Genomic DNA, 27,669 nt, shown 5'->3' with positions numbered 1-27,669 from the left:
CACACACAAAAAGAACAGCATCAAATTTAAAATATATTTTTTCTTTTTAAATCATTTTCTTATGATTCTCCAGGGCATACCCCAGGGGGACCCATGGCCAGCCCTGGCTCCTATTGCCATCTCCCCAAGTGAACTTGGCATAGATTGGGGAGGGGCTGATTCCCCCCAGAACACTAATCTTTCATACAAAGTAGTGGAATGAGGGACAAAAGATCAGCCCTCCCCCACTAATTTTCTGGCATGGGAAGAGCAGTTACACTTAAGAGAAATATATACATATATGTATATATATTCATATATATATATGTCTTTATAAAAATTTATCATACTTGATCAGAACTGTCCCCCATCTTTTCAGTTGACCCCAAGGGAACCAGATCCTAGTCCTGGGGCCATTCCCTGCGCCTACTCTCTTGATGCCTCTCTGGCCCTGGACCTGCTGCTGAGTGCGAGGTAGAACTCAGCATTATCATCCACCATGCTCTGCAGAGAATAGGCCGGCTGCTAAACAGTAGTTCCTCTCTCCACAGTACCTGTGGGCTAACCCCCAAAAATCCTGATGGATGAAGGGAAGCACCTCCCACCCACAAGTCCCTGGGGCCTGAGCCAGAGTCAGATCCTGTACTGCAGCCACTCCTGGATTGCTGGGTCACTTGCGCCTGCCAAAGATGGACTTCTTGCCAGGGTTCTTGTTGCCCACACTTAAACCAATGAGGAGCCGGGCTTTCTCCTCCTCTTCCTGTTGTTGCATGTTGAGGTCTGATTTAGTTTCTAGCTTTCCACGGACCTCAGACCCTGTTGCAGGCTTCAGCCTTAGCTTCTCTTTGATTACCTGATAGGTTAGAAAGGAGTAAAATGGAAGGTAAATATTAGTGGAACAGGCAGAACAAATCACAGTGAAAACCAAGTCAATAAAGATTTATTAAACTTACATGAAGGCACAATGGGGAAATTCAAATCCTAAAATGATCTCTGCTTTCAAGAAGCTTACAGTCTAATTAGAACCCATTCTAAACCCCGCAGTTGTGTCAAGCCCCCAGTTCCCTAAAAATCAACAGTAGTTAACGTATGTGAAACATTCAGGAAATACTCAATTTAATCATCTAAGCAAAATCAAGGAGAGGTCAGGGATAGGAGCTGCGCACTTCATTAACCTGCCCCATCCCAAGGCTGCTTGTTATTACAGTGAAATCGTCCTGAATAGAGAGGATCTGCCCACCAGCCCCTGCTAACCAAACAGCCATGCACTCTGCTGGGATACCTGGGCCACCAGGGCTTTGCGGCTGTCCCTCTTGACAGCCATGGCAAAGTCTAGCCATGTCCACGTGTTGTTGTGGTACTCCAGACAGGGCAGCACCAGGTTAAGGTCACCCCAATCCACACTGTTCTTCTCACCCTGCAAGAGAAGGATGGGGCGGGGAAAGATGATGGGAAAAAGCATAGCAGCTGCCAAGTTTAGTGCAAGCCAGTGCTTGAGTCCAAGTGCCTTCCTGCAGCAGCAACCTACAGAGACTGATTTCCCCTCACCTTAGTCTGGTAATGGTACTGACTCCTGAGGGGAGCAGAGGAAACAGATTTATCACCCACAGGCCAGCTTCACAAGATGAACTATCTCCCTCTCCTTAATCTCTGAGGACCTTATCTGGTTCCTTTCCCACCCTATTCTAGAAAGTGCTGGGGAGGAGCAGACCTTGTAGCTGACACACAGTGGAACCTGTGGAATCTTTATGTAGATGAAGGAGTTGTTCATGGCAGCTCGCTCTTTCATTTTGTCAATGTCATCCACAGGGTGCTAGGAAAGAAAGTGAGTCCCTGAAATCATCAGAAGAAACTCAGGACCCCAAACATCTCTATCTCTTTTCACCCCTGGAGTAGACTCAAAGGCAACAGAAGAAATCCCCAGCCAGGCCAGAGTACCCAAGACTTCCATTTTTCTATCATCGAGCATGTCCGGTACCTCAGGGGCTTTGCGAAATGACCTTCGGACCCCAGAACTCCGATTCAAGCCCTGTGCCACACCCTTCCCAGGGCCCAGTGCTGCTGCATCATCTGTAGCAATCAGCTGCCGAGGCTTCACCACTGGTATTCCTGTGAAAAAGCAAGCACACCAGCTGTTGTCCTCTTTCTGAAGCTTCAGCTGTCTCTGAGGCTGCTACTCCAGTCTTCTGGAACTCCACCATAAAAGTTCTCACCAGTAGTCACCAGTTTGGACTTATCTTCTTCATCACCAACCTCATCATCTTCCACACTTCGGCCAGGAAAGAAAAAGCCCATTATTCTATGGAAGAACTGGTGGGTCAGCTGGATGGTGAGAGGCACCACATTTACCTAAAGAGGAAAAAGGCTGAAGAAGCAATTAAGCTCAGACATCATCCCTCGGTTTACCTACCCCTAACAGCATAATATAACGCACAGATAGTTTTTGACTGCCCTTTGTTCCTGGGTCCCCCAAAGACTGTTTACTAACCTCAAAGTGCTCCTTAACAGAGATACCCCCAACAGGGGGCCGGACTTTGCTGAAGAGGCGGAGGGCTAGCTGTCGCCCAGACTGGCAGGAACTCTGGGGCCGCAGGACTACCTAAAAGGTAAGAGTATAAAGCAACCCACACATCCTCTGCAGACTGAGAGGAAAAGCAATGGTCTTGTTAAGATGGACCAGCTGTTACCATCTCAGATCACCACATTGTTTCCCACAGTGGGTTTATGGGGAAGGACCGTTACAAATGCCCTGTGCTAGGAAGTATGTGAATGGGCTAGGAGCAGGGAAATGAAACTTGCCTTATAGACAGCATTGGGGAGGAGGTTGTTCATAGTGAACCAGCCCAACTCCAGAAGATGTTCTGCTGTGTCGTCAGACTTGTTCACCTATAAAGACAGGTTCCCCCCAACCCCAATCCACTATAAGAAGCCTTTCTCAGGAGCTTGCTAGAGAATTGCTACATATCCTATTTGCTTTCAGGTTCTCCATATGCCTAAGCCCAACCTGTGATGTCTCTTTCAACCTCATACAGTTAATGTACCCTCTAATCCAGTGTTTCTCATGGTGCTACTGACCAGGACACTAAATACCAGTAGTACTTTCCAGTCACTGTGACATTCAAAAATTACTCATTTCCAAACATCGGGTGGTGCGGGGGGAGTGCTGGGTAATGAACAGTGTCCTGTCTCCTCCATGCCATGGGTAACTGCAGGAAAGCTGAATGCCAGCATAGAATTAATGATTCGATTCCGAGCGGGACTTGGAAGAATGTGTACCTCTAGGCCACATTTCTAGGGATAATCTTACTCAATAAAGGAAGCATTTGATCAACCTTATCTATATCTGTATTATTTAATATTACAAGTAGATGTATCTAAGGGAAACTCTGCTCATGTTTCATTAATAATCTTTAATACCATCATTAATAGTCCTATAATAATTAGCCCCTTTTTGTTTATCTCTTTTTAGTAAATGAGATTCCTGAGATAGGTCAGTGCCTCTCAATACACTCGCCTTTGTGTGGCTGTGTATACCCAGTACCTTGCTGTAGAGGAAGCGCTGCAGCTCCAGTTCGGCAATCCCTAGTTGTCCATCTTCCTCTGTCAGGCGCCATCGTGCCTGAGCAAAATAGAACTCAGTGCGACGGACCACACTCACATCTTCCTGCTGCTTTCGCAGCTCCATCTTGTTGGCCTGTTGCAACTGGAAATCCTTAAAACACCTATAAACGAACAGGAGGGTCAAAGCCAACAAAGGCAACAGCATTTGGGTTGGGGGTGGGGTGGAATGCTCCAGAATGATGCAGGAAGTAAACCCAGAGATGGACCTATTCTGGAACGGCTATTCTCTAAATTTTTTTTCACTGGATTCATCGCTCCTCACACCCTGGGCCATGGGAACACAAATCCCATCTTTCAGTTCTATAGCTTTTTGGTGAAGTAATCTCTTCCCACTAATAACCCCTATGATTATATCTGCAATTATGTTCCTTATTGAGGTGCCTGAATCTACTACATCAGCCTTGGATAATGCACACTAGACCTGAACATGGGCAAGGAATAGAAATTGACTCCAGGTAGGGAACTGGAAAAGGGCAGGGAAAGAATGTTCTGTGGCACCTGATGAGGATATTAAGCTCTTCACTTTCCAGCTGTAGATTGGCCTTCTCCTGGTTTAGCTGCAACTGAAGCTTTTGATTCAGGTCAAACAGGTTCTCATTCTTGCTGTCATCCTGCAAAGACTAGGGAGCCAGGACAGGAGAAACTGAGAAGATCTCCCTCACCCTAAGAGACCTCCTTGTCCTCAGACCACCCAAGTGACTACCTTCATGATAGAATACATCTGCTTTTCCAGCTGCCGTATCTGGGCCACATGCTGCCGCACGGCCTCCTGCAAGTGTAATATGCTGCTGCGCTGCTCCTCGGGATTGCTAGAAATCTCAAGCTGGAACCTGACCCGCTGCTTCTTCTCACTGTGCTCCTAAAGGAATGGAAAAGGAAAGGAACAAGATTTTCTAATAGACAAGTCTTGTAGTAAAGTGAAATAGAGAAAGGAACAATAAATGAGGATTTCTTCTGGAAAGCTCACCTTTATCTGTCACCATTAGTAGCAAGAGTAAGGGGCAGGCGAATGCAAAAGACTGGGCACTGGATTTCACCATAAGCCAGTCCCACAGCATAAGGATAGAAGTGGGGAGTAGTGACTGTTTTTAGAGGTATTCAAGTGACTGAGCAGAGAACTCACCAAGAAAAACAAACAAGCCTACAGTCTCAGTGACACTCAGAGCGTTTTTAGATAAGTGAAATTTCAACTGCTGCTGCGGACTAATAAATGATGTGCCAACCACAGCCCCTGTTCAGTTTGAAGTATGGCTTTCCTTATCCTCACATGAAGCACAAGGTCTGGCGGTTCCTGTGAGGCTAAGGGCTATTCTCTAAGGGCCTGTGCTCACCTTCCTCTTGGGTTCCACGTGGAGCAGCAGGTTGTTGACAATGTCCAGGATCATGGCATACTGCGCTGGGTTGGTGGAGATTTCCAGCTCATGATGGATGAGGGTGAAGGTATCCACAGCCCCTAGGTAATTGTTAGCAGCTAAATAAGAGGCTCAAGTTTCTCCTTAAATATCTACCCCATCTCCTAACCCCTATTTGGAACCACTCCTGATAGTTAAGCCCATAGAAAGGATTTGGTGAGAAATGCTCATGAGTAGAAACATATTTGCTTGTTTCAAAATAAAATAATACCCATTCTTCCAAGAGCACAGGTTATTCTCTCATGGCAGAACTTACATAACATAGAGCAAAGTGAAATGTTAACGCTGAGTGCAGAGTGGGACTTTTAATATCACTAGTGCCCCCAAACCATTACGAAATAACTACTTTCATTAACTTCCCTGGTCCCCTCCTAAAAGCCTTTCAAGCCCTGAATACCTTCCTGCTTCTTCAGGAGATCTTCCTTTTCCTGGTTCTCACGGACCTCAGGTGGTTTAATCTGAGTTGCCAGCTCAGGATCAATGTCATGGCTGTAACTAATATAGTACATTCGGCAGTTGCAGCGTGAAATGATCCGCTGGACTTGCTGGGCTTGTTGTGCCTCAGCTGGTTGGTTCCAATCTGGGAAGAGGTGGGAAAGAGATAAGAGAAAGACATTCTCAATAGAGGTATTGTGAGAGCCTCCCAGCTAGTTATATGTGATATCTAGGGAACTCCAGACACTTGCTTTCAACCCAGCCTAACACAAAACAGTCCTACTCCAGCATATATATCGATCTTAAGAGTAGGGAAGGAAATCAGGCTCCTTTGGGCTGCACATCTGCTCCTAACCATATATGGGGAAGAGGGGAGAGCTGACCTGTGGTGGTGGTAACCATGCCTCCCACTGCCTGTCCGCTCTCCATTAGCTCCTGCACGGAGTCCAGACTACGCTGCCGGTGCTCCTCGATATTCTTCACCTGAAGACAGAGATACAGGCACCTTTAACTCGGGGGATCAGTCGCTTGTCCTGGCCAACTGGGTCATAGATCTCCATGATGCAAACAGTTATATTTACTATCTAGACTTCCACTTCCTAGAATAACTTGAAGGATTTCCCAGGGTAGAGAACATATTGTCTCTCTCCTGGCCTAAACCACCCAAATTCTCGAAACCCAACTGAGTTACATGCACATTTTACCAGGCCTACAGGCCTCAGACCAGAAAAACAAGCCAAGGTTAAAAATAAAGTCATGTCCCACCTCACACCTATTAGGATAGCTACTATCCAAACAATAGAAAATAACAAGTGTTGGCAAAGATGTGCAGAAATTGGAACCACTGGGCACCATTGGTGGGAATGTAATGGTACAGCCACTGTGGAAAATAGGATGGCAGTTCCTCAAAAAATTAAAAGCTAGAATTACTATATGATCCAGTAATTCCACTTCTGGATATATACCCAAAAGAACTAAAAACAGGGTCTCAAAAAGATATTTGTACATCCATGTTCATAACAGCATAATTCACAATTGCTAAAATATGGAAGCAACCCAAGTGTCCATCAATGGATGAATAAGCAGTATGTGGTATATACATAGAATGTAATATTCATCCTTAAAAAGGGAATTCTGACATGTGCTATAACATGGATGAACCTTGAGGACATTATACTAAGTGAAATAAGCCACACACACACACACACACACACACACACACACACACAAATACAGCATGACTCCACTTACATGAGGTACTTAAGAGTAGCTGAAATCATAGACACAGAAAGTAGAATGGTGGTTGTCAAGGACTGGGAGAAAAGGGAGGCGGGGAGTTATTGTTTAATGAGTACAGAGTTTCCATTTTATAAGGTAAACAGAGTTACAGAGATGGATTGTGGTGATGGTTGCATTAACATTATGAATGTCTTTAATACCACTGAACTGTACATTTAAAATGGCTAAGAGGATAAACTATGTTAATGTATTTTTTACAATTTAAAAAATGAGGGTAAAAATCATGTCATGGGCAAAATTTTCATCAAAGCCAAAATTTCCTACCCACGTTAGTATTCATGTATTTGTGTTCCTGCTATTTTCTGTGTTCAGACAGACAACCACTCTGTACTGTTGCCATGAGGAAAGGGGACTGAATTTTCTTGACTCTCCCTGCCTAGCTGAAGTCAAAGTGAATAAGCAGTTTGCCAAGTCACAAAAAAATTTATATAGGAAAGGCAAGATCAAAGTCCCTTCCACCTAAGCCAAGGACATCCCACTCTAATACTGATATCACAGCCTAAGGGGGAAAAAGAAAGCTTCACTTATAAAAGAAGGCATACCTAAAAGAAGCAGAGGCCCTGGAAATGCCAGAAAGATAGATCCTGCATAGTTCATCCTGCCCATTGCTGGGTGAGTAGTGAACACCTCCTATGCCTACCTCCCAAGACCACTGGTAAAGGGCACTGCTTGCCTGAACCACAGTTGTAATACATTAGCGTGATCTCTCATATTACCAAAAACCTGACCCTTACTTAGCTTGATATCTGATTAAATGCTTATTACCTCTTATATAATTACACTTGAGCTTGCTGGGATGGAGCCCCAAGGTCATTGAGTATAAGCACCAGCCAGGGAGGAGGGAAGACTTTATCCCCATTGAATAGAATAGCAAATGGTATTATCACATTGGTCCTTATCAGATGTAGTTGGCTCTAGTAACTCATTTGGGTGTACCATGCCCAGCACAATGGGAACACTTAATACCTGTTAAATAAGTAACGACAATGCAGAATATTGGCTACGTACATCTCATAACTATTGGATCGCCCAATAATTCTGATAATATTGTATCTTAGAAATTATAGTACAAATTTAGTTTTGCCGAGCAGCTGAAAAGAAAATTTATAGCCACTGCTCACAATGTCACCATCTAACAAAAGTATCATCCTGACACACACTTAAGACCACCCTAGACATACTGGCTTTAAAAAAATGAGACTACTTTCTATCTGAATGAAGCTTTGTATTTTTCAAAGTACTTTCTCATTTGATCCTTTCAACAGTCTTGTGAGGGTAAAAGGTTAGAACTCCATTTTACAAATAAAGGCGACTTGCCCAAGGACTCATGGCTACTACAATGACAAAGCTGACATTAGAGCTTTCTATTCACCCTTCCTGCCTTGCTGAAACAACCACTCAAATCAACTTTATAAGAGAGATAGAGAAAAGGCAGGTAAAAAGCTTATCTAAAATCCTGACTTACTGCCCGTTTTCAGGCTGCCTGCTGATTACTGTGATCTTATCAACAGGGGTCAGCAATCTTTTCAAAAATGAAAAAGTTCCAACTTATTTTATTCTAGTGCTGGGAAATGAGCATTTCCTTTGCAATGAAACAGAACAGCATGAGGTAAAAAACAAACAACAACAAAACATACTATGTACTTACAGACACAGACCAGACTGCCTACAGTTCCCACATTCAAGGCGTTATCAGTCTCCTTATTCTGGTAAGCTGGTACCAACAGGTACTGTCAAGAATCTTGCAGCTATTCTGGTGGAAGGGGCCAACCATGGGAAACGGGATGTAACGGGTCTTCCCAACCCTGCTGACTAACCTCTAACCAGAGCTGTCGGCCATCCTGCTCGGTGGGGCTGCTTTCAGTGGTGGCAAAGTACTGCATGCCATCCAGTAGGCAAGTCCAGGATGTCTTTTGCTTCAATGTGTCACCATACCAAGCTGGATGGTGTTGACACTGCAGCAGCTGGGCTTTGGCAGCTGACACAATGACACAACCCTCTGTCTCTGCTCCACGAAGAACCATCTATACCAGAGAAAGAAGCAGAGTCACAGCACCAGGGCCACCATGGAAGATGAGAACGTTAGTGAGAGAACTACCAATAACTGCAGCTGGGTCCAATTCTGGCTTACTGAGTGAACTCTACTAGCTTTTAGATATGGTAGTGATTACCCATGAGACCTGCTGGAAGGAATAATTTTTTGGAGCTCTATCCACTCATTCTTATTTAGAAGTGGGGGAAGGATGATTATGATCTAGCCCAATGCTGAGGTGCTCTGGTAAAGAGATGGTACCTGGCAGTTGACCAGTTCGACAAGGCAGTTTCGATTGTATATGTCATCCGTCTGGCAAGCAGCAATGCCACACAACTGGTCACTCACACCGGACTCCTCTTCTGTGAACACTACAAACCTATCTGTCTCTTCAATCAGCTTCTGCAACATATAGGCACCTGGCAGAGAAACAGATAATGGGAAAAGCCTGTCTCAAAGAGAAAAAGAATACATCCAAACTGACCTTCCTTCAATTTTTCTGGCTAGGTAAGGCCTAGAACATTTTCTCCCCTACCTGCGACCCCATCCCACCTCACTGCTTGACCCCTGAGGGCAAAATAGGGTTGTCTTTTCATGTTCCCCTCAATTTTAATAAAAGGAGCAGATTCCCAAGAGAAACTGAGAAACGCTATATAATAGCATTTTTGTTCTCTTAGGCATATCCCCCTCTGGATTCCTTTAGGATGCCCCTAATTTTGTTCCTTATATTTTTCATTCTGTATTATTTTAAATGCTGTTTGTTTACTGACCGCTCCTTTCCATGTGAAACTACTCCCTGGCCATCAGCGCCGTTGTATTCTCCTAGTTTACTGCTTCCTCTGATTATGCCTCTAGACCTTCCTTCTCCCAGACCTTAGAAATAAGTATCTCCTAAGGTCTGTCCTTGGCATGTTCCCCTCTTCCTTACTCTTTCTTCTAATGAATTTGTCTAACAGTATATGGTTAAGAGCAGTCTCCAGAAGTAGACCAGTCTGCCTTAGTTCAAGATCCTATCTCTGGGGCCGGCCCGGTGGCTCAGGTGGTTATTGCTCCATGCTCCTAACTCCGAAGGCTGCCAGTTCAATTCCTTGAGTCCTGCAAGGGATGGTGGGCTCCGCCCCCTGCAACTAAGATTGAACACGGCACCTTGAGCTGAGCTGCCACTGAGCACCCAGATGGCTCAGTCAGTAGGAGCGCGTCCTCTCAACTAGAAGGTTTCCAGTTTACTCCCGCAAGGGATGGTGGGCTGTGCCCCCTGCAACTAGCAATGGCAACTGGACCTGGAGCTGAGCTGCACCCTCCACAACTAAGCGTAAAAGGACAACAACTTGAAGCTGAACAGCACCCTCCATAACTAAGATTGAAAGGACAACAACTTGACTTGAAAAAACGTCCTGGAAGTACACACTGTTCCCCAATAAAGTCCTGTTCCCCTTCCCCAATAAAAATCTTTAAAAAAAAAAAAGATCCTATCTCTGCCAGTTACTTGACTGTGACCTTCAGCAGCTTGCTTTTAATCTCTTTGTGGTCTGTTTCCTTGTCCATAAAATAACAGTAACTTTCTCATAAGGTGGTTGAGCGAATTTAATGGAATAATCTATAAAAGTATTTTGCAGAGCACCTTGTGTAAGCAACTATTATCTCCTTTGCATTAATTCCTAGCTCTATGCTGCAACTCCTAAGTCTCCAGCTCTAGCCCTAAGCTTTTAGCCCCTCATTTCCAGCTGTTTATTAAACATTATCTTGATGTACTGCGTATTTGCAACACACACTCAATATTTCCAAACAAGCAGCTCTATACCTCCCCACACCTGTTTAGCCTCACTTTCTCTTTCTCCCTGTTGTAACTCCTTCCAAGCAGTTGCCAAATCTCTTACATACATGATGACATCTCCACCCATCCCGTCACCTCCATTCCCACGGCCTCTACCTAGTTCAGGACCCTGCTGCCTCTTGTTGAGACACCACAATAGTTTTCTAGTTTGTGTCCCCACCTCCAGTTCCTTCCTTTCCAGTCCTCCTCTGCACCACTGCCAGATTTATCTTCCTAAAACCAATGATGACACACCTCTATTCAAAAACCTTCAGTAGTTCATCACTGTCCACTGAGTAAGGAGCAAAAACTCCTTAGCCTTGTGTGAAAGGCCTTTGATGACCTACCTCCAGCTTTCCAGCATCTTCTCTCCTTTCCTTTAGCTACTCTCCATGCCAACCAACCAGACTATTCTCTGTCTTTTGAACATACTGAGCTTTACCAACTCCACTCCTATTCGGGATATTCTCTGCCTTGAAGGCCCTTCCTCCCCTTTACCGTATGTTCAAAAGATACTAAGCCGTCAAGGTCCAGCGTAAATGCTATTTCCTCAATAAAACCTTCCCTGATTGCACTCCGTCTTTCACTCCAGTTAAGAAGAACTTCCATACTCTTTAATTTCTGTCTTGTGGCATTTATCACTTTTCACCTTGTTCTTAAACTCACCATGAACTTGCATTCCTCTGTACTTGTTATTCCCTCTCCCTAAAATGCCCTCTCCTCTTTCCTTGCCTTTTCCTCTTACTCATCTTTTCAGGCCCATCTCAATTATCACCTTTTCTATGAAGGCTTTCTAGATTTCCCTGTGCTGATTTAAATACTTTGTTCTTAAACATTCTTGCAAGGCATTTTCATAATGAAATAAAAATCTGCATGTCTCTCTATCTACTAGTTTCTGAGCTTCCTCCCATGTTTGTATCCCTAATGTCTGGGTCATGTCTGGTGCATTATAAACCCTCAATAAAGTTAAAATGAATTTAAGAATAAATGAGTCGTTAAGTAAATGAATGAACTAACCTTAGATCATCCAGAGATGATAAAGCAAGTAGAATATCATACATTCTATATCCCTCACTACATCCAGCACAGTACTTTGTGCCTGTTAAGCTCTCAGTAAGTACTTGTTGACTGAACAAAATAATTCTTCAAAGCACAAAACAGTTCTCTAATCCTTTGCTTCTTTCCCTTACTCATCCTGTGTTGGCCCCATCACTCCTTTCGGATCCTCCTCCTGGCCACAGGACCAGACCCTTTAATGTCCCATGTCATTGTTATATAAGAGTTAGGAAGCCCGATACAGAAAAACAATAATTTCATCTCTGCACCTAGATGGAGCTAGCTATGATTTAGTGCTTCTCAAACTCCTGCCCAAGCCAATCAATGTACATATTCTAAACCAGGGGCGTCCAAACTGCGGCCCATGGGCCAACTGCGGCCCGCAATCCATTTTTAATTGGCCCGCAGCAAATTCTAAAAATATATTTAGTTTACTTAAATAAACCAGGTGAGGCAATAGGTACTTTACCTCGAGTGAGTGACCCAGCTGTTTGTGTGTTTTACCGCATATGGCCCTTGGTGAAAAAGGCTGAAAAAAGTTTGGACACCCCTGTTCTAAACCTAACCCAGTGGAGTTTCATCTCCCCGCCGCTTACCTCCTGATGACCCCTTATCAGGCTGTCCACTAAAGCTGGGAGCGTTGACAGGAGGTGGGGCTGGGGTACTGGTCGGGACACTCTGCTTTGGCTTTTTGGCTGGTATCTGGGGATCAATCTTTAACCCCTTCAGGGCCTCAGTAGAGAGATTACGTTTAAGTACAGCTGCCTTTTTGTAGCCATCGTATAAACCAAAGGCAATGTCCCGATTGGTGGTTGTCCAGGAAGCCCGTAAATCTACCAACTGCAGCTGGTGTGTGTGAAAGGCAGGATCCCCAACTCGAGTAGACAGCTCCTAAGAAACAGGAAAAGAATCTCAGGGTAGCACAGAAATTCCCACCATTCCTCCTGGACCACAAATGCAGAGATAGAAAACAAGCTTCTTGAATAAAACACCTGTTCTGTGGGAGACAGGAAGACCCTGAAGAAAGAAAAACTAAGTGGTCTTAGCATGTACATTAGGTTCCAATCTGACTATACCCACTGTATTTTAAATCAAAGAATTTCAACTTAAAATTCTTCCTTAATTGGGGGAAAAAACACTAAATAAGGTGCTAGGAAAAAAGTTTCCTGAAGGGCAAAAGACTATTTCAAAAGGAAAGGAAAGGAATTTTCAAAAAGAGGGATGCTGATACAGCTGATACAAATGAGTGCATCATAAAATAATGACATATATGCTTGGAGTGCAGTTAGGAACATTACCAGAGATTTAGCCTGAAACCTACTGCTATGGACTGAACTGTGTCCCCCCTCCCCAAATTCCTAAGTTGAGGCCATACTCCCCAATGTGATGGCATTTGGAGACGGAGCCTTTAGGAGGTAATTAGGTTTAGATGAGGTCATGAGGTATGAGGCCCTCATGACAGGATTTGTGCCCTTATAAGAAATGCCAGAGAGCTTGTACTATCTTCTGGCACCACGTGAAGACCCAGTAAGAAGGCAGCCATCTAGAAGCCAGGAAGAGAGTCCTCTCCGAAACCTGACCATGCTGGCACCTTGATCTTGGACTTCCCAGGCTTCAGAACTGTGAGAAATAAATGTCTATTGTTTAAACCACCCAGGCTAGGGTATTTTGTTATGGCAGCCTCAGGAGACTAAGACACCTACTGATACATAGTAAAGAGACTATGTCAGGTGGTACCTCCTCAGCTGTGCGATTGCTGTGCCGCTGGTAGGCGAGTGAGGATAGGCTCAGTAGGTGGGTCTTTGTTACCAAGGGGTCAAGGCAGTGATCGGCATTCTCTTCAGTGGGCGAAGCCATCAGATGAACAGTCACCTGACTTAGGTCACTAACCATCTGGGTCACACTCCAGTCAGAGATGAGGCGCCGCATCACTGTGCCCGCTGAGGAAAGGAGGCGTACAGACCAGTACAGGAGAACAGCGTGGGACAGAAGAGAGAAAGGGTGAGGGAGCTGAGAAAGGGAAAGAGGACAAGGAACAGGCTAGGAGAAATAAAGGGGGTTCTTGCCTTTACCTTGAGGTATAAGCCGCTGAGTTCCCCGAGTGAAGACATGGCCCTGACTGCACTCAATCTGGATGCCCCGCTGCTGAGCAAATGAGGCCCAATAATGCACCTGGCAACAAGAGAGCATAACCCTGAATGAAGATGGCACGAGAGTGATGATGACGAGACCAGGTAAGAGCAAATGCGTCAACTAGGGAAGGGGAGCAGAACTGAAGACGTCAGCAGGGCTGAGGAGCCTGACCTGGAGCTGGGGGAAGAGCGCAGTACAGGAAAGCTGCTTGTAGTGCTGGCCAAGCTTCTTCTTGCTGGGTTTCATGTTACTGAAGAGCTTGCCCCTGCATATTGGCCTTGTGACACTAGTCCAAGTTGCCCAGAAGTTCTGCATCCAGCGCAGGGTACTACTGTATAGCAGAATCCGGGGCTGGGATATTGCTGCAAAGGAATGGGGAGACATTTCCTATCAATGGTTAAAACATAGAGATGAAGTGACTCCTCCCCTAGCTTCAGGTTTTAGAGGCTTAAAAAACCAAAGCGGCACTCCGCCTCATACTCAATACCCCAACACCCTCTCCTTTCAAAGATCCAACTTCTTGGCTGTCAGCAACCCTCTTCAAGAAAAAGGTCCTAACCCAACTCCTCCCTTGCCCTTTCCCTATTCCCTCCCCAGAGGATCGAGCTGGTATCCTCCGTGTCTAAGCCCATCTTCCCATCCCTTCCTCCCCAGTTCCCCAGAGCCCAGCCTCACTTCCACTGTGCCGCGTCAGATCCATCTTGATGGACAGATTAAGGTTCTCAGAGCGGAAGGCCCGGTAGGAGTCATGGAGCTGGCCCACGGGCACCTCAGGCAGGAACTCCGGGGCCCGAAGAGTGACACCATGGTGGTCATGGGGATTCCCATGGCATAGCCACTGTAGGTCCAGTGTCATGCAGAGGTCAGGCAGGTGAAGGAAGCAGCAGTCGTCATACCTGCCTCACAGGAAGTCTCCATCCTCAGTGTCCTGGTCACGTGCAGCCCCTTGGCCCTTCCCCTCCCCCCACCCTGACGCCCTCACCCTATTAAGGCCCCACCCGTCACCCCACTCACTTAGAGGCTGTTCGCACGTTGACATCCAAGTCACCATTGAACACAAACTGACCAGGTTTCCAGTGAAAAGACAGGTGGCTCCATTCCCAGTGCATATTCTCTGTTGTGTTGTAAGGATCCTGTACCCACCCCCAGGAATTTGGGGAGATATGGGTAAGAGTATCACCCGCATCTCCCGAATCAGTACCTTACTCTTTTCCCCTGCGTGCTGTACGAGCCCCAACCATACATTCTAATAAGCAAACAACCCCTCTGGACCCTCACCTCAGTAGCCAGCTGGTGCAGGTTCGCCTGTTCAACGTCCATGTGCCAGTCCCCATGGAACAGAAGACGGCTCTTGTCCCACCAGGGCAAGGGTGGGCTGGGGTCAGCTGAGGGCTTGGTCAAGAGGTCCACAGACTGACCAATCAGTGTCCAGGCTGGATCCCAGCATGGGCCCCAGACCACTGTGTACTGGAAGATTTCCGCTGGGACAGAGGAGCAAAGGGTACAGCTTGTTACACAACTTTATCCCTCTCTTCCTCCTCCACTGCGGAACGGCCTCAGCGCACCTTGCACCCAGCCATCACAACATCCCGCAGCCAAACCAACTGCCCTCTTCTACTCACACTGGAAGTCGTGGTAGAACTTGAGTGGGGGCATGTTCCTCTCTACGGCCACATTACCCCATGGAAGCCCCAAGTGTAGGATTTGACAGCGACGGGAGCAAGGCTGACCACTCTGCTCAGTGCCCACAAGTCGACCCATTAGCCGCCAGTCACGGATCTCAAACAGGTACCGGGGATAGTCTCTTATCCGAACTGTTATAGGGAAGATACACACTGGTATTCAGTGGACTGTCTCAGCATTCTCAGGCATTTTTTACCCTGCCACTACTTTTACCCATCTATTTTACAAAATCAAGTGGAAGACCAAAGCTGGTGGTTGGTAGCAAAGCTAGAAAACGGCATAGAGACCTTTTGGGCATAGAGGGTGTTGATACTGAGATCAAGGGCTACAATGACCCTGGAGGTGACTGTGTTAGTTGTCCCTGTATGCTGTATGTTAGCCAAGCAGTTGCAGAGCGAAATTCAGAACAAAGAAAAGGAAGAAGAGCCACCCATCCAAAAACAACCACAGTCCCCAATATAACCAAGCTCCTCTGTAATCACTCAAAGAGCTCCCTGGAGCTCCAAGGGCAAACAACAGGCTCTGCAAATAAGGAAGCACTACTTACCCAGAAATGTCTTGGTACTGCATTTGAGCATACGACACCACTGAATAACAAGATCTATTCCTTCAGCAGGAAAAGGGCTGCCTGGATCAAGCTCTCGAACCTGCTCTATCACACGTTCAGGCCCGTGGAAGGAGGCATCTGCCAGAGCCACCAGCTCTAGCCCTGTCAGGCTCCAAGTGAGCAGTGCCCGGCGCATGGGTGTGTTGCCATAGAGACGACGGGAGCGCTGGATGTAGATTTCAATGTTTTTGTGTTCCAAAGAGGCATAGAGCTCCTCAATTTTACGGGCTGGCAACAACTCCCCATGCTGCTTCCGAAGGGCGGCCACTTTGGCATCCAGCAGCTGCAGCCTTTTGGCACTCTCCTTACTTTCATCCTTCATCAGTTCATAGTTATCACGAAGTTTCACCTCGAAAATATCATCCAGGAAAACCCATGAGAAGTGCTGAACCTTCAAGAGTAGATCAGGTGGGAGTGGGGCAGGGCTTGGAGAAGACTGAGCATGAGTTCCTCCTCGATGCAGCCCCTTCAGCCATTTCTGAACTCCCACAGCCTCATCCAGAGTTTGAGAAAAATCATACTGATAAGGGAACTCCACTGAGACTGAGCCCAGCGAGAGAAGCCAAACACGGTTCCGGAGGGTCTGCAGCATGGGGAAGGGGTTCCGGTGGAGGATCATCTCCTCCAGCTCAGGGAGCAGCTGCACCTCCACCTCCTTGAAGCTGAAAATGCTATTGCCATCAAAGCCAGCAGCCAGCTCTGGGCAGTAGGCCTGCAGTGAACCCCCATGCCGGGTCAGCGATACACTCTCTGCAGCCAGGGTAATGAACTTGTCCTCTGCCACGAAAGCTGTCAGCTTGGCTGTGCTCACCTCTAGTGTCAGGCTTAGCAGCCGCTTTGGGGGAGATGGCTCAGGGGGGTGGCCTTCCGGCTCAGAAGGGATCACTAGAGTCTTCAGTAGTGGAACAGTCTCGGGAAACAGAGTGGCTCTTAGTAGGTCTCGGCACTGCACGGTGGCCAGGATGTGCTGGTACAGGTACATGTGATCTGGGGGGCTCCAGAGTAAGGTCAGCCCTGCACCACACTGAATCTTTAGGGAGCAAGAAAAGGAGATCTGTCAATTACCATGTCCCAGAACAGGACCGATGGCAGGGATTACACATGCATATGTGACTCAAGAACCATCTCCACCTAGAAGTCTTTCCTGAGTAACCATATTCATTACTCCCTCACCTTGTTCCGCGTTAGCACCAATATGCTGAGCTAACAGTTCTTAAGTATCTTATACTTACGAGCACTCACCCTTTTAAGTTCTCCTCAACACCATTCTAAATTGTCTGAGAGTAGAGGCCACGTGTTTTAATTCTTTAGCATCTACCAAAGGACATCCAGTATATTTAGCACTTAATCATTTGGCTTCATGTTTCTGCTCATGATTTATCTTTCTATAATGGCCACACTCTGTGTAATAACCACGGGAACATCAATTTGAAAATGTTTCATGCGTTGATTGCATCTTGAGTAAATTCTTAAAAAGTACTGACCACACAAGTCAAAACAGCAATTGAAAGTACGTCATAAAGAAGGGAACAGAGCCCTTGTCAGTTTGAAATACAAAGTCAGTTCTGAATAGCTAAGCAGACAGAAAAGTTAAATTCCAGGACAGAAAAATTCCTTTGAGCTCTAGCCTCTGAAAAGGAAACTCTTCAGTTTCAAAAAGAAGTTGAAGGTATCCCACTCTCCTCCTAAGGGGGTCGCGTGGCCATCTAGTACCCTGAGGAGAAAGATATTGGGAAGCCTCTCAGAACTTGCCAGCATCTCCATCTTCAGATCCCTTCCAGCCTCTTGATGAACTGAGTGCTTCAGCAATATGACACAAGATCATGATCTTTAAAAAGCCCCATTTTTTTCAGTGATATGCACTGAAACTTATACAGTTGATGTTTTATGTCTAGTATCTGCTTCAAAATAACCCCACGTGGGAGCAACTGGTGGAAGTCTAGATGAAACAAGTTGGTCATACGCTGGTAATTCTTGAGACTGGGTATGACTATATGAAAGTTCATATATTCTCTCTCGTTTTGTATAACTTTAAATTCCATAATAAAAAGTTACAAGTGTTTCGAATGAGCCAGGAAAAAAGAACACCAGGTGTCGTATTTCTCACAGATGAGTTTTACATGACTTGAAAGACTGGGAAATGCTCTAAGACTGGGCAAAATGCAACCTGACTCCACCCGTGTAGATGCATTACCTCTAGCGAGCGGATGCTGCTGTGATAGGTGATGGAGAGCATGGAGAGGCTGAGCACTGGAGCGGGGATGTCAGGAGCCTTGCAGCAGGGCTGCATCTTCTCTGTGACTGACTTCACCAGGGCAAGCACAAGTCCTTGAATACCCACGGTGGAGGTCTCGGCACTTCCCAAGAGAGTCAGTGTGTCCAGCCGGACCTCAGAAGCACCTACCATCCAGAAACTACGTCAGCCTTGGTTCTCAGCTCTCAAATGGCAACTTCAGTCCTCACATTCCTTTCTTACTTATTCCCTTCACTCTAGTTATCTTCTTCCCCACACCTCCCTAAGTTCATTCCTCATGTTTCAGGGAAATTTTTCCTTTCCCATCTTAACCTAACTAGATCGGGCAGGACTAAAGAAGTTCCTGAACTCTTACCAATTACCCAGAGATACACCAGTTACTCTTTAGAACTAAACACATAAGAAAACAAACAAAAAACTACATGCATCTCATTTTCTTGATCCAACATCATCAAGGCTGTCTTCCTTGCACAGCTTGCTTAGGACTTACCTTTTATAAGCCCTTAAGAAATATCAAGAAGCCAAATAGTTATGCAAGACATTTGAGCATCTCATGCCTCTGACTTAGAAAAGTTCCAGATAATCAGTTTCATTAAATGAGAAGGAACGGATGGAAGCAGCATAAAGTGCGTAGGTGACAAACTGCCCCCGTCAGTACACGCTCCCCGTCCTGCTTACCAACCAGGGCACAAAGGGTGAACAAGTTCATGTCCTCCACCTTCAAATCCACCTTCCACAGTAACGACACAGCTTCCCCAGATGAAGATTCCCTAGCGACTGCCGCCTTCCCAGATTGTGGGCCCATCAAGGATAAGATCCGAGAAAGACATTGGGTACAGGTATCTGACGCTTCTACCTGCAGGCCTCGGATGGTACAATCAAGAAAGAGGGTATCTGACTGGGTGCTGGACAGGCCCAGAGGCTGGTTATAGCTACCCTAGAAAAGAAGCAGAGGGACCCCATTATGAGCATGCAGACACACAATTCTGTAATGCCCTAGTGCATCGCCTGCTGCCCAAAAAGGTGTTCTGTGCTCCACAGCATGGCAGGATGAGGAAACAGCATGGGCCCCTGTTCACCAAAGTCCCCACCTACCTGTAGTGTGAAGGAGTCCAGGACAAGCGCCTCACCCCAAACATGCATGTTGGGCGGGTGGGGTGCCCGCTGAATGTGGGAGTCACTGCCAACACGCCAGCAGAGGTGGTCCACAGTAAGGACGCCCCGCTGATGGATACTTTGTGGCCTCAGGTGCTGGTAATCTAAACAAAAGAGGTGGGAAAGAAGTGTTCTATGGAGCCACCATGGTCATCAATTGGGCCCAGCTCCGCTAATGAACATATTCTTACTCTTCTTCTATCCCTGGGCCTTACCCAGAGCGACAGAATTGAATCCCAAGGCAAAGGGCGGTGTATCTCCAAGCTGAATGGAAATGTTGACATTGGAGATGGAGGTGCTCAAGATGATGGGAGCCAGGATTTGGGGGAAAGTCCTGCATAGGGACAAGACATCACTGTTTGATAAAGAAAGAACTGCAGCTTCCTATCATGGAACAGATTCCTGAAGCTCTCAAAAGTCAGGGTGAGTTTTGTTGTGATTCTTAGGAATAGATGCAACTAGAAAATAAGAGACTAAGCTCATCAGTACACTGCTATTGCAGGAATGCCAGAAAGATATTAGGTTGAACCATGCGAAATTGCCATTCAGAGGTCAAATATGGTGAACATCAGCCTATGATTCAACGTTAATACAATCAAGGAGCATCACTTCCAAACCATTAACCTTAAGTTCTCTATTCGACACAATGCAAGCAGTACACAAAGAGAGATACGGCACTGCTGACATGACCTGTGACCTTATCATCTAAGGGAGACAAGATTCTCTTTAGCATTTAGGTTCAATAAATGTTTATTTTGTATAACAAGGCAATGTAGTGAGCAATGAAGACAAAAACAAAAAGGACAGCATCCTACCATCAAAGAATTTAATATAATGGGGAAGATATATAAAATAGGATTGCTGTTGAGACTGGGCCATTGAAACTGAGATTTAGAAAGATTTGTCAAATACAGATTTCACACAAGATACAACTTTAGACTAAAAGAATCATAGAGAATCCACCTGAGGAGATGATGGCTAAAAAAGATTCCACTGACCTTCTTTCCCTTTGCTTTAGAACAGATGAACCAGACCCTTGGGTCTCCAGTGCTAGCATGTGCAGCCAGTGAGAGAATTCTTGGTGCCGGTAATGAATAATACAAGTGTTCAGAACCAGGGAGGCTGACAGGTCAATAGTGGTCACCTGGAAATGAGAACACCAGAACTATAGGCTTGGGTTTCATCTCATAACACAATGACGTAGGAAGAGAGCAGACAGAGAAATAACTCTTGGTATCACAGTCATCACACCTGCACACTAGCCTTGAGGGAGTTGAGGCAGACAATGCGCTGGCGGCTCTGGGACAGCAACAATCCATCTGTAAGGGCAGAGGGCAGGTCAGAGAACACTGGGAGGGCGAAAGGTAAAACTAGGAGAGGGTCACAGGCAAGGAGATGAACAGATTGTCACCAACACTCAAAAGAGTGGGGGCTATTTTCTCTCAGTGTGTTCCCTCCTCCCACTCCCCAATGACATTAAATTAAAAAAGAAGACTATGTGGCACATGGGCGAAGAGAGTATCTGGTCCTCCCATTCTCTCAGTACCAGCATCCCCACCCATAAACCTTTCAGTAGGAGTTCAGTGCTCATCTGTGCCATGTCGGAGTTTGCTGTGAAGCTTCGAAGGGGCAGCTGATCCCCATCACGATGGTACAGGAAATGCAGCAGCTTCAGTGTCCAATTCAGATGCCTGAACCAGAGACAGACTCTAGCTCAGAAATACATGGAATGCCCTTTCTCCCCACACATAAGCTCAGTGCAGCTGCTAGATTAGTTACGGAGACCCCAGCACAAAGCTCAAACTATCACTCTCCACACTACTGTGTCAGGAGAGATCTCACCTTTTTTGACTATTCATGGACAGCACCACACTTGTGATCTCCATCTTCACCTTGACCTGGTCTGGCAGCTGCTGAAGGAGGTATACACCAGGCAGAGTTGGCTCAGGCAAGTTCTCTGTCACCTCTGAAAACATAAATGAATAATATAAGAGCTATCAATCCTGAACACTCTCAGGTCTCCCCAAATGACCTGCTCTCTTTGGCCAAAATCTCCCCCATAAAATAGGCTAAGCAATGCCCAATCTTAGGGCAAAGAGCAAATATCCCAGAGATTCTGTACCTGCTGTACTTCCTTCCCGAGTCTAAAAAACAGTATGAGGAGCAGATTGGTATACTACTAAAAATATGAACTTTAGGACCAAATAATTTAAACCCATTTTTACTAGCGACTAGCTACGTGACCTCAGTCAAGATACCTATCTAATCTTCCTAGGCTTCCGTGTCCTCAGCTGTGAAATGCTGAGGATTTAGTGAACGAACATGTATAAAACACACAGTACAGGTCCAATTCATGATAACGACCCACTAAATGTTGGTTCTTTCGCTCACCACAAGCAAATCTCCTCTAGCTATCCTCAGGGTCCAAGGTCATGGTGACTAACAAATCATACCTAAATGAGTAGTGAGACCACTATTTTTTCATACTTCCAAAATAACCTGAGAACAGGGCAGCCAAGTTCACTGACTGGGGCTTTACCTGAATCGGGAACAGGCTTGGGTGTCAGGCTTGCGCCCTGGTGCAGCAGCTGACTATGGAAGAGGCCCTCATGCAGTTCAGCATGGAGTGTCCACACATCCACAGTGACCGCCTTCAGTTGCCAGCTCCTGATGCCCACCTCTAGACACAGCTTTAGGGCCAGTGAGAGTTCTGCTAGGCAGGTATCCTCCTGCAGAAAGAATAAGCTTAAGGTACGTATGTGTAGGGGGTCAACATACCCCCTTCAGGTAGTCTGGAACACTACCTTGAGAGAACCCCATAAGGACACAGAATCTAGAATGCTTAAGCCTTCAGCTCATTCATATCTTAAGCCCAGAAGGAAACAAGACATTCGAATGACCTTGGATTACTCACCAACTGGCCACTCTTTAGAACTTTGCTGTTGATCTGACTTAGGCTCACCTCACATTTTAGCCTGGGAAAGGAAATAAATTAAGAGCACTTGGCCCCTGTCTTCATTATTTACCTTCAATCAAGCTTTGTTGGCCGAAAGGGGCAAGGCAAGCAGAAGTACCTAATCTCTAGCCTCTCTTCAAGTTGCACAGAATGAGAATACCTTGTTAAGAAGCCCTGACATCCACCCACCCTGAAACAAGTGTAAGGCGAGAATGGGACTACTAGACCCTCTTCTACCCAGTGTTTACCTTTTCCCATCACTATCCAAAAGAAAGCTGCTTTCTCTGATCTGAATATGCCACAAGGACTCAGAAGTAGCCACCTTCAGAACCATGATGTTTATAGAATCTACATGAATGGAGAATAGCTGGAAAGAAGAACCAGAGGAACAATAATTAATATCAAGGCATTGGCTTTTCTTTTCCAGCAGAGAAAGAGGCAGCTCTTAGTATTATGCACCCCGATAGTAGAAAAATCCACTTGTGACTCCCAAGCCAGCCATTTCTAGTACAGTCCAGGAAAGAAGTTGTCATCTCACCTGGCAGAAGATCTTCAGTAAGGACGGGCTAAAGGACAGCTCCTTTTGATGCACCCCAGTGCTCTGGGAGAATGGAGCAAATAGGCCAGAAACCTTCTGTAGGTCCGTTCTGATACGTACTTCTCCAAAGCACAATGCCACATAGCGTCTGCCCAGAAGAGAAACTTCACTGCCTTCACGTCCATCCCTTCCACAGCAGTCTCTTTCTGTCCCTCACATTCCCCCTCCCATCCTCCTTAGAAATGTAGTTCAAATCAGGGAGGACAGTTATCAATATCTGTCTCACAGGATAATAACTTCCAGGCTAACCAGGAGCTATCAAGCCAAGAACCCACATCCCTTCTCGGATTGTAAGGTCTCTACAGAAGAATGTCATTCTGCAAATCCCAATCACAAAATGTTCCCCAAGGGAATAGTGAGGAGCTAAGGTAGGTACTCACGGCAGATCATAACTAAGGAGTTTGCTGGAAATCCACAGGCTATCAATTTCCTACAACAGGATGGGAGAAAGCTTTGTACATTAGCTGTGATGTAAGCCATGAGCAGCTTGACACGTCAGGAAAGGTTCTAAGAAGAGGAGGATGGGTTATAGCCCTTCCCCTAAAAACTCTCCCTTCCATTTCCACCAGCTTCTCTCCTCAGCACTATATCCTGCTCCTCACAATGATGTTAGTATTTCTTCTGGATAGGTCGCCCCGTTTCCCCTTAAATTAGAACAGTGAGCTTTTATTTCCTGTTATCTTTGTTCTGTGCTTTACTTCTGTATCTTTCTTATCAGGACACTGTGCCTGATAAGCATGTTTAACTTAACATCAATCCCAGCGTTCCCAAGCTAACTCTAAGATCATCTTGGCAGAGAGGTGGCAAGACAGGGTTAACTAGGGAAGTCACACGGAATTTTTTAAAAAGGAAATTAAGGGTTGACATTCGGCTGGATCAACCCCACACACACAGCCAGGGATTTCCCAGGACTCACCACTGTTTGCTGGTGCTGCTGAAACTTAAGACTGACATTCTGGATCCAAAAAAAGGAGCCAATCTTGAGCTCTGCTTGCAGCTTCTGCTGACACCACTTGGTGGCAAACCTGACAACAAGCCACCTGCAGAAAAATCCCTGTGAGTTCATAGGACCCTTTCCCAATTATGGTGTCCCTCACCCCTGGCTGGTTCTAGAAGCCCTTGCAAAGGGTCAAGTCCTGAAGTTGGATCTTCTGGGCAACTCTCCTGTCTCCCAAAACACCACTCTGTTAGATACATTCAGCCACAACTCATCAGAATCCTACCGCCAGAGTATCCCCTCTACCCAGATGAAATCAGACAAACTAAACTCCACCTTCTAAACTGGGGACAAAGAAAGCAACTCCTCAAATCTTGAGGAAGCCCACAGGTAGAGAGGAGGTCCCAATAGGAGTCGGTCCCAACAGCAGTCGTGTCAGATGTGTCATCACACACTCCCCAAAGGATCTCTGTCTTCGCCCTCCAGACATGTGTCCGAAAGAAGGCACTGTGGGGTCATACCGGGCCAGCTCCAATGCCGCTCTCCCTTGGGCAGCCAGACCTGTTCCGGCTTCCCAGGGCGAGGCTGCAGGTGCCCTCTGCGCTCGGTGAAGAGGACACTCAGGCGTGTAAAGGGGGAAAGGGACACCACCGAGCCAGGCTGCTTCCTCTCACACACATCTATTCAGCTCCCAGCCTCAGCATCTCCTCAGGCCTCGGCTGCTCCCTCAGTCTCTCCCAATCCCAGCTCCTCCGCGTCTGCTCCGGCCTGCGCCCCCGCTCGACCCCTCTCCCGCCGCCTCCCGCGCACGGTCCCTTCCAGCCCTCTTCCCCTTCGTCTCCCCCTCCCGGACCCCTCTTCCCAGCGCGCGCCCGGTCCTCAGTCTCTCTTCCTCCCACTCCCCACCCTAACCCCGCCGTAGCCGGGATCCCCTCACCGGCCTAGGAAGAGGGCGCAGAGCACAACCAACAGCAGGGCCAACAGCGCGGCTAAGAACAGGGTCATTACGGCCCCGGCCAGGCCCGGCCTGGCTCCGGCCCCCGCCCTACCGGGCCCCCTCCCTCCGGCTCCGTGCTGCGCCGCCGCGGGCCGACCAGCCGCGCGCGCAGGGATAGCACGGGACCAGGAAGCGTTGGCGCGCGTGCGCCCCGCCCCCCGCAGCCCGCCAGCCAACAGCTGTCTTCTTGCCCAGCCCCGCCCGGCGCGCGCAATCAGGCAGGGCCGACTGGCTGCAAGTGCGAAGTACAGGCGTGGCTCCGGAAGGAGAGCGCGGGGGAGCGGACCTCGCACAGGCTGACACGCCAGCTCCGCTCCGGGGCGCACCCTTCCGTGCCGGGAAATGTGGAGCCGCGGGCTTGCGTGGGGGCTGGGGTCTGACCTGCTCCCTAGCTGGCGGTGGAGCTGGCTGGCTCATGTTGGCCGCGGAGAGTTCCACTTGCAAAGCACGCTCCAGGGAAAGTTAGTCAGTTTGGCCACTTAAGGCCTGGACCGAGGACACTGCTGAAGATAACACTCCTAGGTCTTTCTAAGTAGCTCTCCTATCTTATTAAGGGACCTTGTCTGAAAATCATGGAGGAGGAAACCAAGAGGTAATTAATTATACACACTCAAAAATCCCACTTCATTACATCCACTAAGGAATGAGTTAATTCATTAACTGAATACTGTACCAGTCAGTTGATTTGTATTGAACTACTGTGTGGGCAGCACATTCTGGACCCTTCATTGGAGACATTTTCAGTGTGTACTGTGCGTAGTGCAATCTAGGCACTGGGCGGGAGGGATACCACAGAAGTAGACGATATTGTTCTTGCCCTTCAACAAGTTTACCTGGGAAGCAAACATAATTACACGAAATAGAGAATTTGGGTCAACTTAATTTTGCCTGTTTCTTTCTCTGGGGGAATTGGACAAAGGTCCCTTCCAATTCTAGCTCTGTGATGCTAATACAAGCTAAAAAAAAAATTGAATTCAAAATAAATAGTTCACATACATACCTTTGCTCTCACTTCCTAATCTCCATAAACATCTGATTTTACTCAGACTCTTCCACTCCTTCAGATCAAGCACCATTTCAGCTTTCACCTAGGTTGCCCAACGTTTTTACCCCTCCAACTGTTTTTTTTCCTTCTCTAGTCTTCTCATCGGTCATTTCACATCTTCCCCAGGGCTCCACCGTTTCTTTCTAGTTCATGCTTATCTCTCAAGCACTGTATTTCCTCTATCCTTATAATCTGCAACTTCCCTTCAGGGTGTGTTCTGTCTGAACCTTCAGGGAAGGCCCAACAAACTCTGTCCAAGCCAAGGAGGGGTACCTTGCAACACATGTCCCTATTCTCATCCATCGTGGCCAATCTGTTCCCTTTATTCAGCTGATTTCTAACACTTCCTTTCTTCTTTCTTCCCAGACTGTTACCACCCTACTCCCAACTATCTTGATAAGACTGAAATGTTTTTATCATTTGTCTACTTTCTGGAGAGATTTCAAGGAATCAGTGCAACTGAAGTGGAGTAAGGGGAGAGGGCGGAGATGGAGCTCAACTAGTTCATGGTCTCAACTTACTGAACCAAGTCCTTGTAAAAGAAACCAAACCTTTTAATGTCACGGGCCATGTCTGGCACAGACCTGAAAGCTATTTGCAAATAGAACATTCCTATGAGAGCTTTCATAAGTTGAAGTGGTGTAAAGCAGAGATCCTCAGCTTTCCCAAAGTTCACATCAGTACCTATTTTCAATAACTGAAAGAAATCTGGAGAATTTTTGCTTTATGAAAAAAGTCATTACCGTACTAATAATGTAGGTCTTTCGTATAAGTGAAATGTTGCATAACATGAAACTTGCAGAAAGTGGGGGATAACCATATCCCCAAATATTGTACCTTACCTCCCTAAAGCAAATAGGAAAAAAAACCAAAAACCTGCAAATTTCTAAAAATAAAAAGGCCTGCTAGTCACTGAAATCCAGAAGATGACAGAAACTGCTGTTTACCACTGCCACGTTTGAATGACATAGGAATAAACTTTCTGAAATTGACGAGCAGAGGAAAGGGAGAAATGAGGTAAGCAGAGGACAAGTTTTCTACCCACCTTTTCAGAGAAAGATATCACCTTTGCCCAAAAAAGAAGTTATCTTCCAAGAGCTAAGTACAATTATAGTGTAATAAAAAGAACATTTCCTAGACACAGCTGGGTTCCTATCCTCAAATTATTTACTAGCTTTAAGAATTCAGGTAGCTACTCATCTTTTCTGTTCTGCATTGGTAAAACTGTAATATATTCCCTATATCTGTGAAGATTAAATGAGTTAAGATCTGCAATATGGTGACTAGTATTTAGCAGAGTGAGTAAATATGTTGCTCTTTCTGCTCTACTACCCCTTTTCCTCAACTACAGTAACAGATCCAGAGTAAAACATTTCATTAGCTATTTATTACGCTGTATTTTTTAAGGGTCTTTAACTGTAATTAGTCAAAAATCTAATAAAGATGAGGTGCTGGAGGAGACGTGAAAGTAGAGAAAAAAACTTGAATGCAAGTAAGGCTCTTTCCCCCCGCCCCCTTTTTCTGCCTCCCCCTCTCTGGTTCAAGCCATTGTTTTTCACTGGCCACTCCTGACAGCACACAGCAACCTGTGGCAGCCCAGCTCCAAGGAGAGCCATCACTGACAATCTTAGCTGTAGAGTGCACAGCTCACTGGCCC

At 46.4% G+C, this 27,669-nt stretch overlaps 1 protein-coding gene across 3 annotated transcripts; it reads right to left on the bottom strand.

Moving 5' to 3' along the window:
* Window positions 1–20: 20 nt before the first annotated feature.
* BLTP2 (bridge-like lipid transfer protein family member 2) lies at window positions 21–25,084 on the bottom strand. 3 transcript variants are annotated; one of them, XM_074319709.1, is made up of 39 exons: window positions 24,908–25,083; window positions 23,950–24,073; window positions 23,414–23,463; window positions 22,974–23,121; window positions 22,684–22,802; window positions 22,394–22,454; window positions 22,019–22,208; window positions 21,322–21,445; window positions 21,046–21,170; window positions 20,731–20,798; window positions 20,478–20,623; window positions 19,695–19,813; window positions 19,420–19,583; window positions 19,003–19,261; window positions 18,265–18,470; window positions 16,011–17,100; window positions 15,403–15,594; window positions 15,059–15,261; window positions 14,795–14,913; window positions 14,456–14,676; window positions 13,952–14,142; window positions 13,720–13,819; window positions 13,385–13,587; window positions 12,244–12,538; window positions 9,040–9,197; window positions 8,564–8,770; window positions 5,831–5,930; window positions 5,410–5,592; window positions 4,932–5,053; window positions 4,304–4,459; window positions 4,099–4,220; window positions 3,521–3,701; window positions 2,775–2,865; window positions 2,468–2,574; window positions 2,193–2,328; window positions 1,958–2,088; window positions 1,691–1,792; window positions 1,262–1,396; window positions 21–832 (listed from the first exon to the last, which is right to left on the bottom strand). In XM_074319709.1, exons 1-39 carry the CDS (start codon window positions 24,973–24,975, stop codon window positions 650–652), a joined length of 6,699 nt encoding a protein of 2,232 aa, XP_074175810.1. In that variant the 5' UTR covers window positions 24,976–25,083; the 3' UTR covers window positions 21–649. The 3 variants fall into 3 exon arrangements, with proteins under 3 accessions (XP_074175810.1, XP_074175812.1, XP_074175811.1); XM_074319710.1 differs by lacking the exons at window positions 21–832; window positions 1,262–1,396; window positions 1,691–1,792; window positions 1,958–2,088 and having other exon boundaries at window positions 2,207–2,344; window positions 24,908–25,084; XM_074319711.1 differs by lacking the exons at window positions 22,019–22,208; window positions 22,394–22,454; window positions 22,684–22,802; ... (2 more) ...; window positions 23,950–24,073; window positions 24,908–25,083 and having other exon boundaries at window positions 21,046–21,172; window positions 21,323–21,443.
* Between the last annotated feature and the right edge of the window lie 2,585 nt (window positions 25,085–27,669).

Source organism: Rhinolophus sinicus, linkage group LG15, assembly GCF_036562045.2.
Source record: "Rhinolophus sinicus isolate RSC01 linkage group LG15, ASM3656204v1, whole genome shotgun sequence".
NCBI lineage: Eukaryota > Metazoa > Chordata > Mammalia > Chiroptera > Rhinolophidae > Rhinolophus > Rhinolophus sinicus.
This window is presented reverse-complemented; position numbering and strand designations above follow the sequence as displayed.

Excerpts from the sequence above, each read along its gene's own strand:
- BLTP2 (XM_074319709.1), bottom strand. The coding sequence starts at position 24,975 with ATGACCCTGTTCTTAGCCGCGCTGTTGGCCCTGCTGTTGGTTGTGCTC. Across the intron at positions 20,799-21,045 it reads CACTGAACTCCTACTGAAAG|ATGGATTGTTGCTGTCCCAG; the intron begins GTTTATGGGTGG and ends CTGCCCTTACAG. Across the intron at positions 9,198-12,243 it reads TGATAAGGGGTCATCAGGAG|GTGCCTATATGTTGCAGAAG; the intron begins GTAAGCGGCGGG and ends TTTCTCTGCCAG.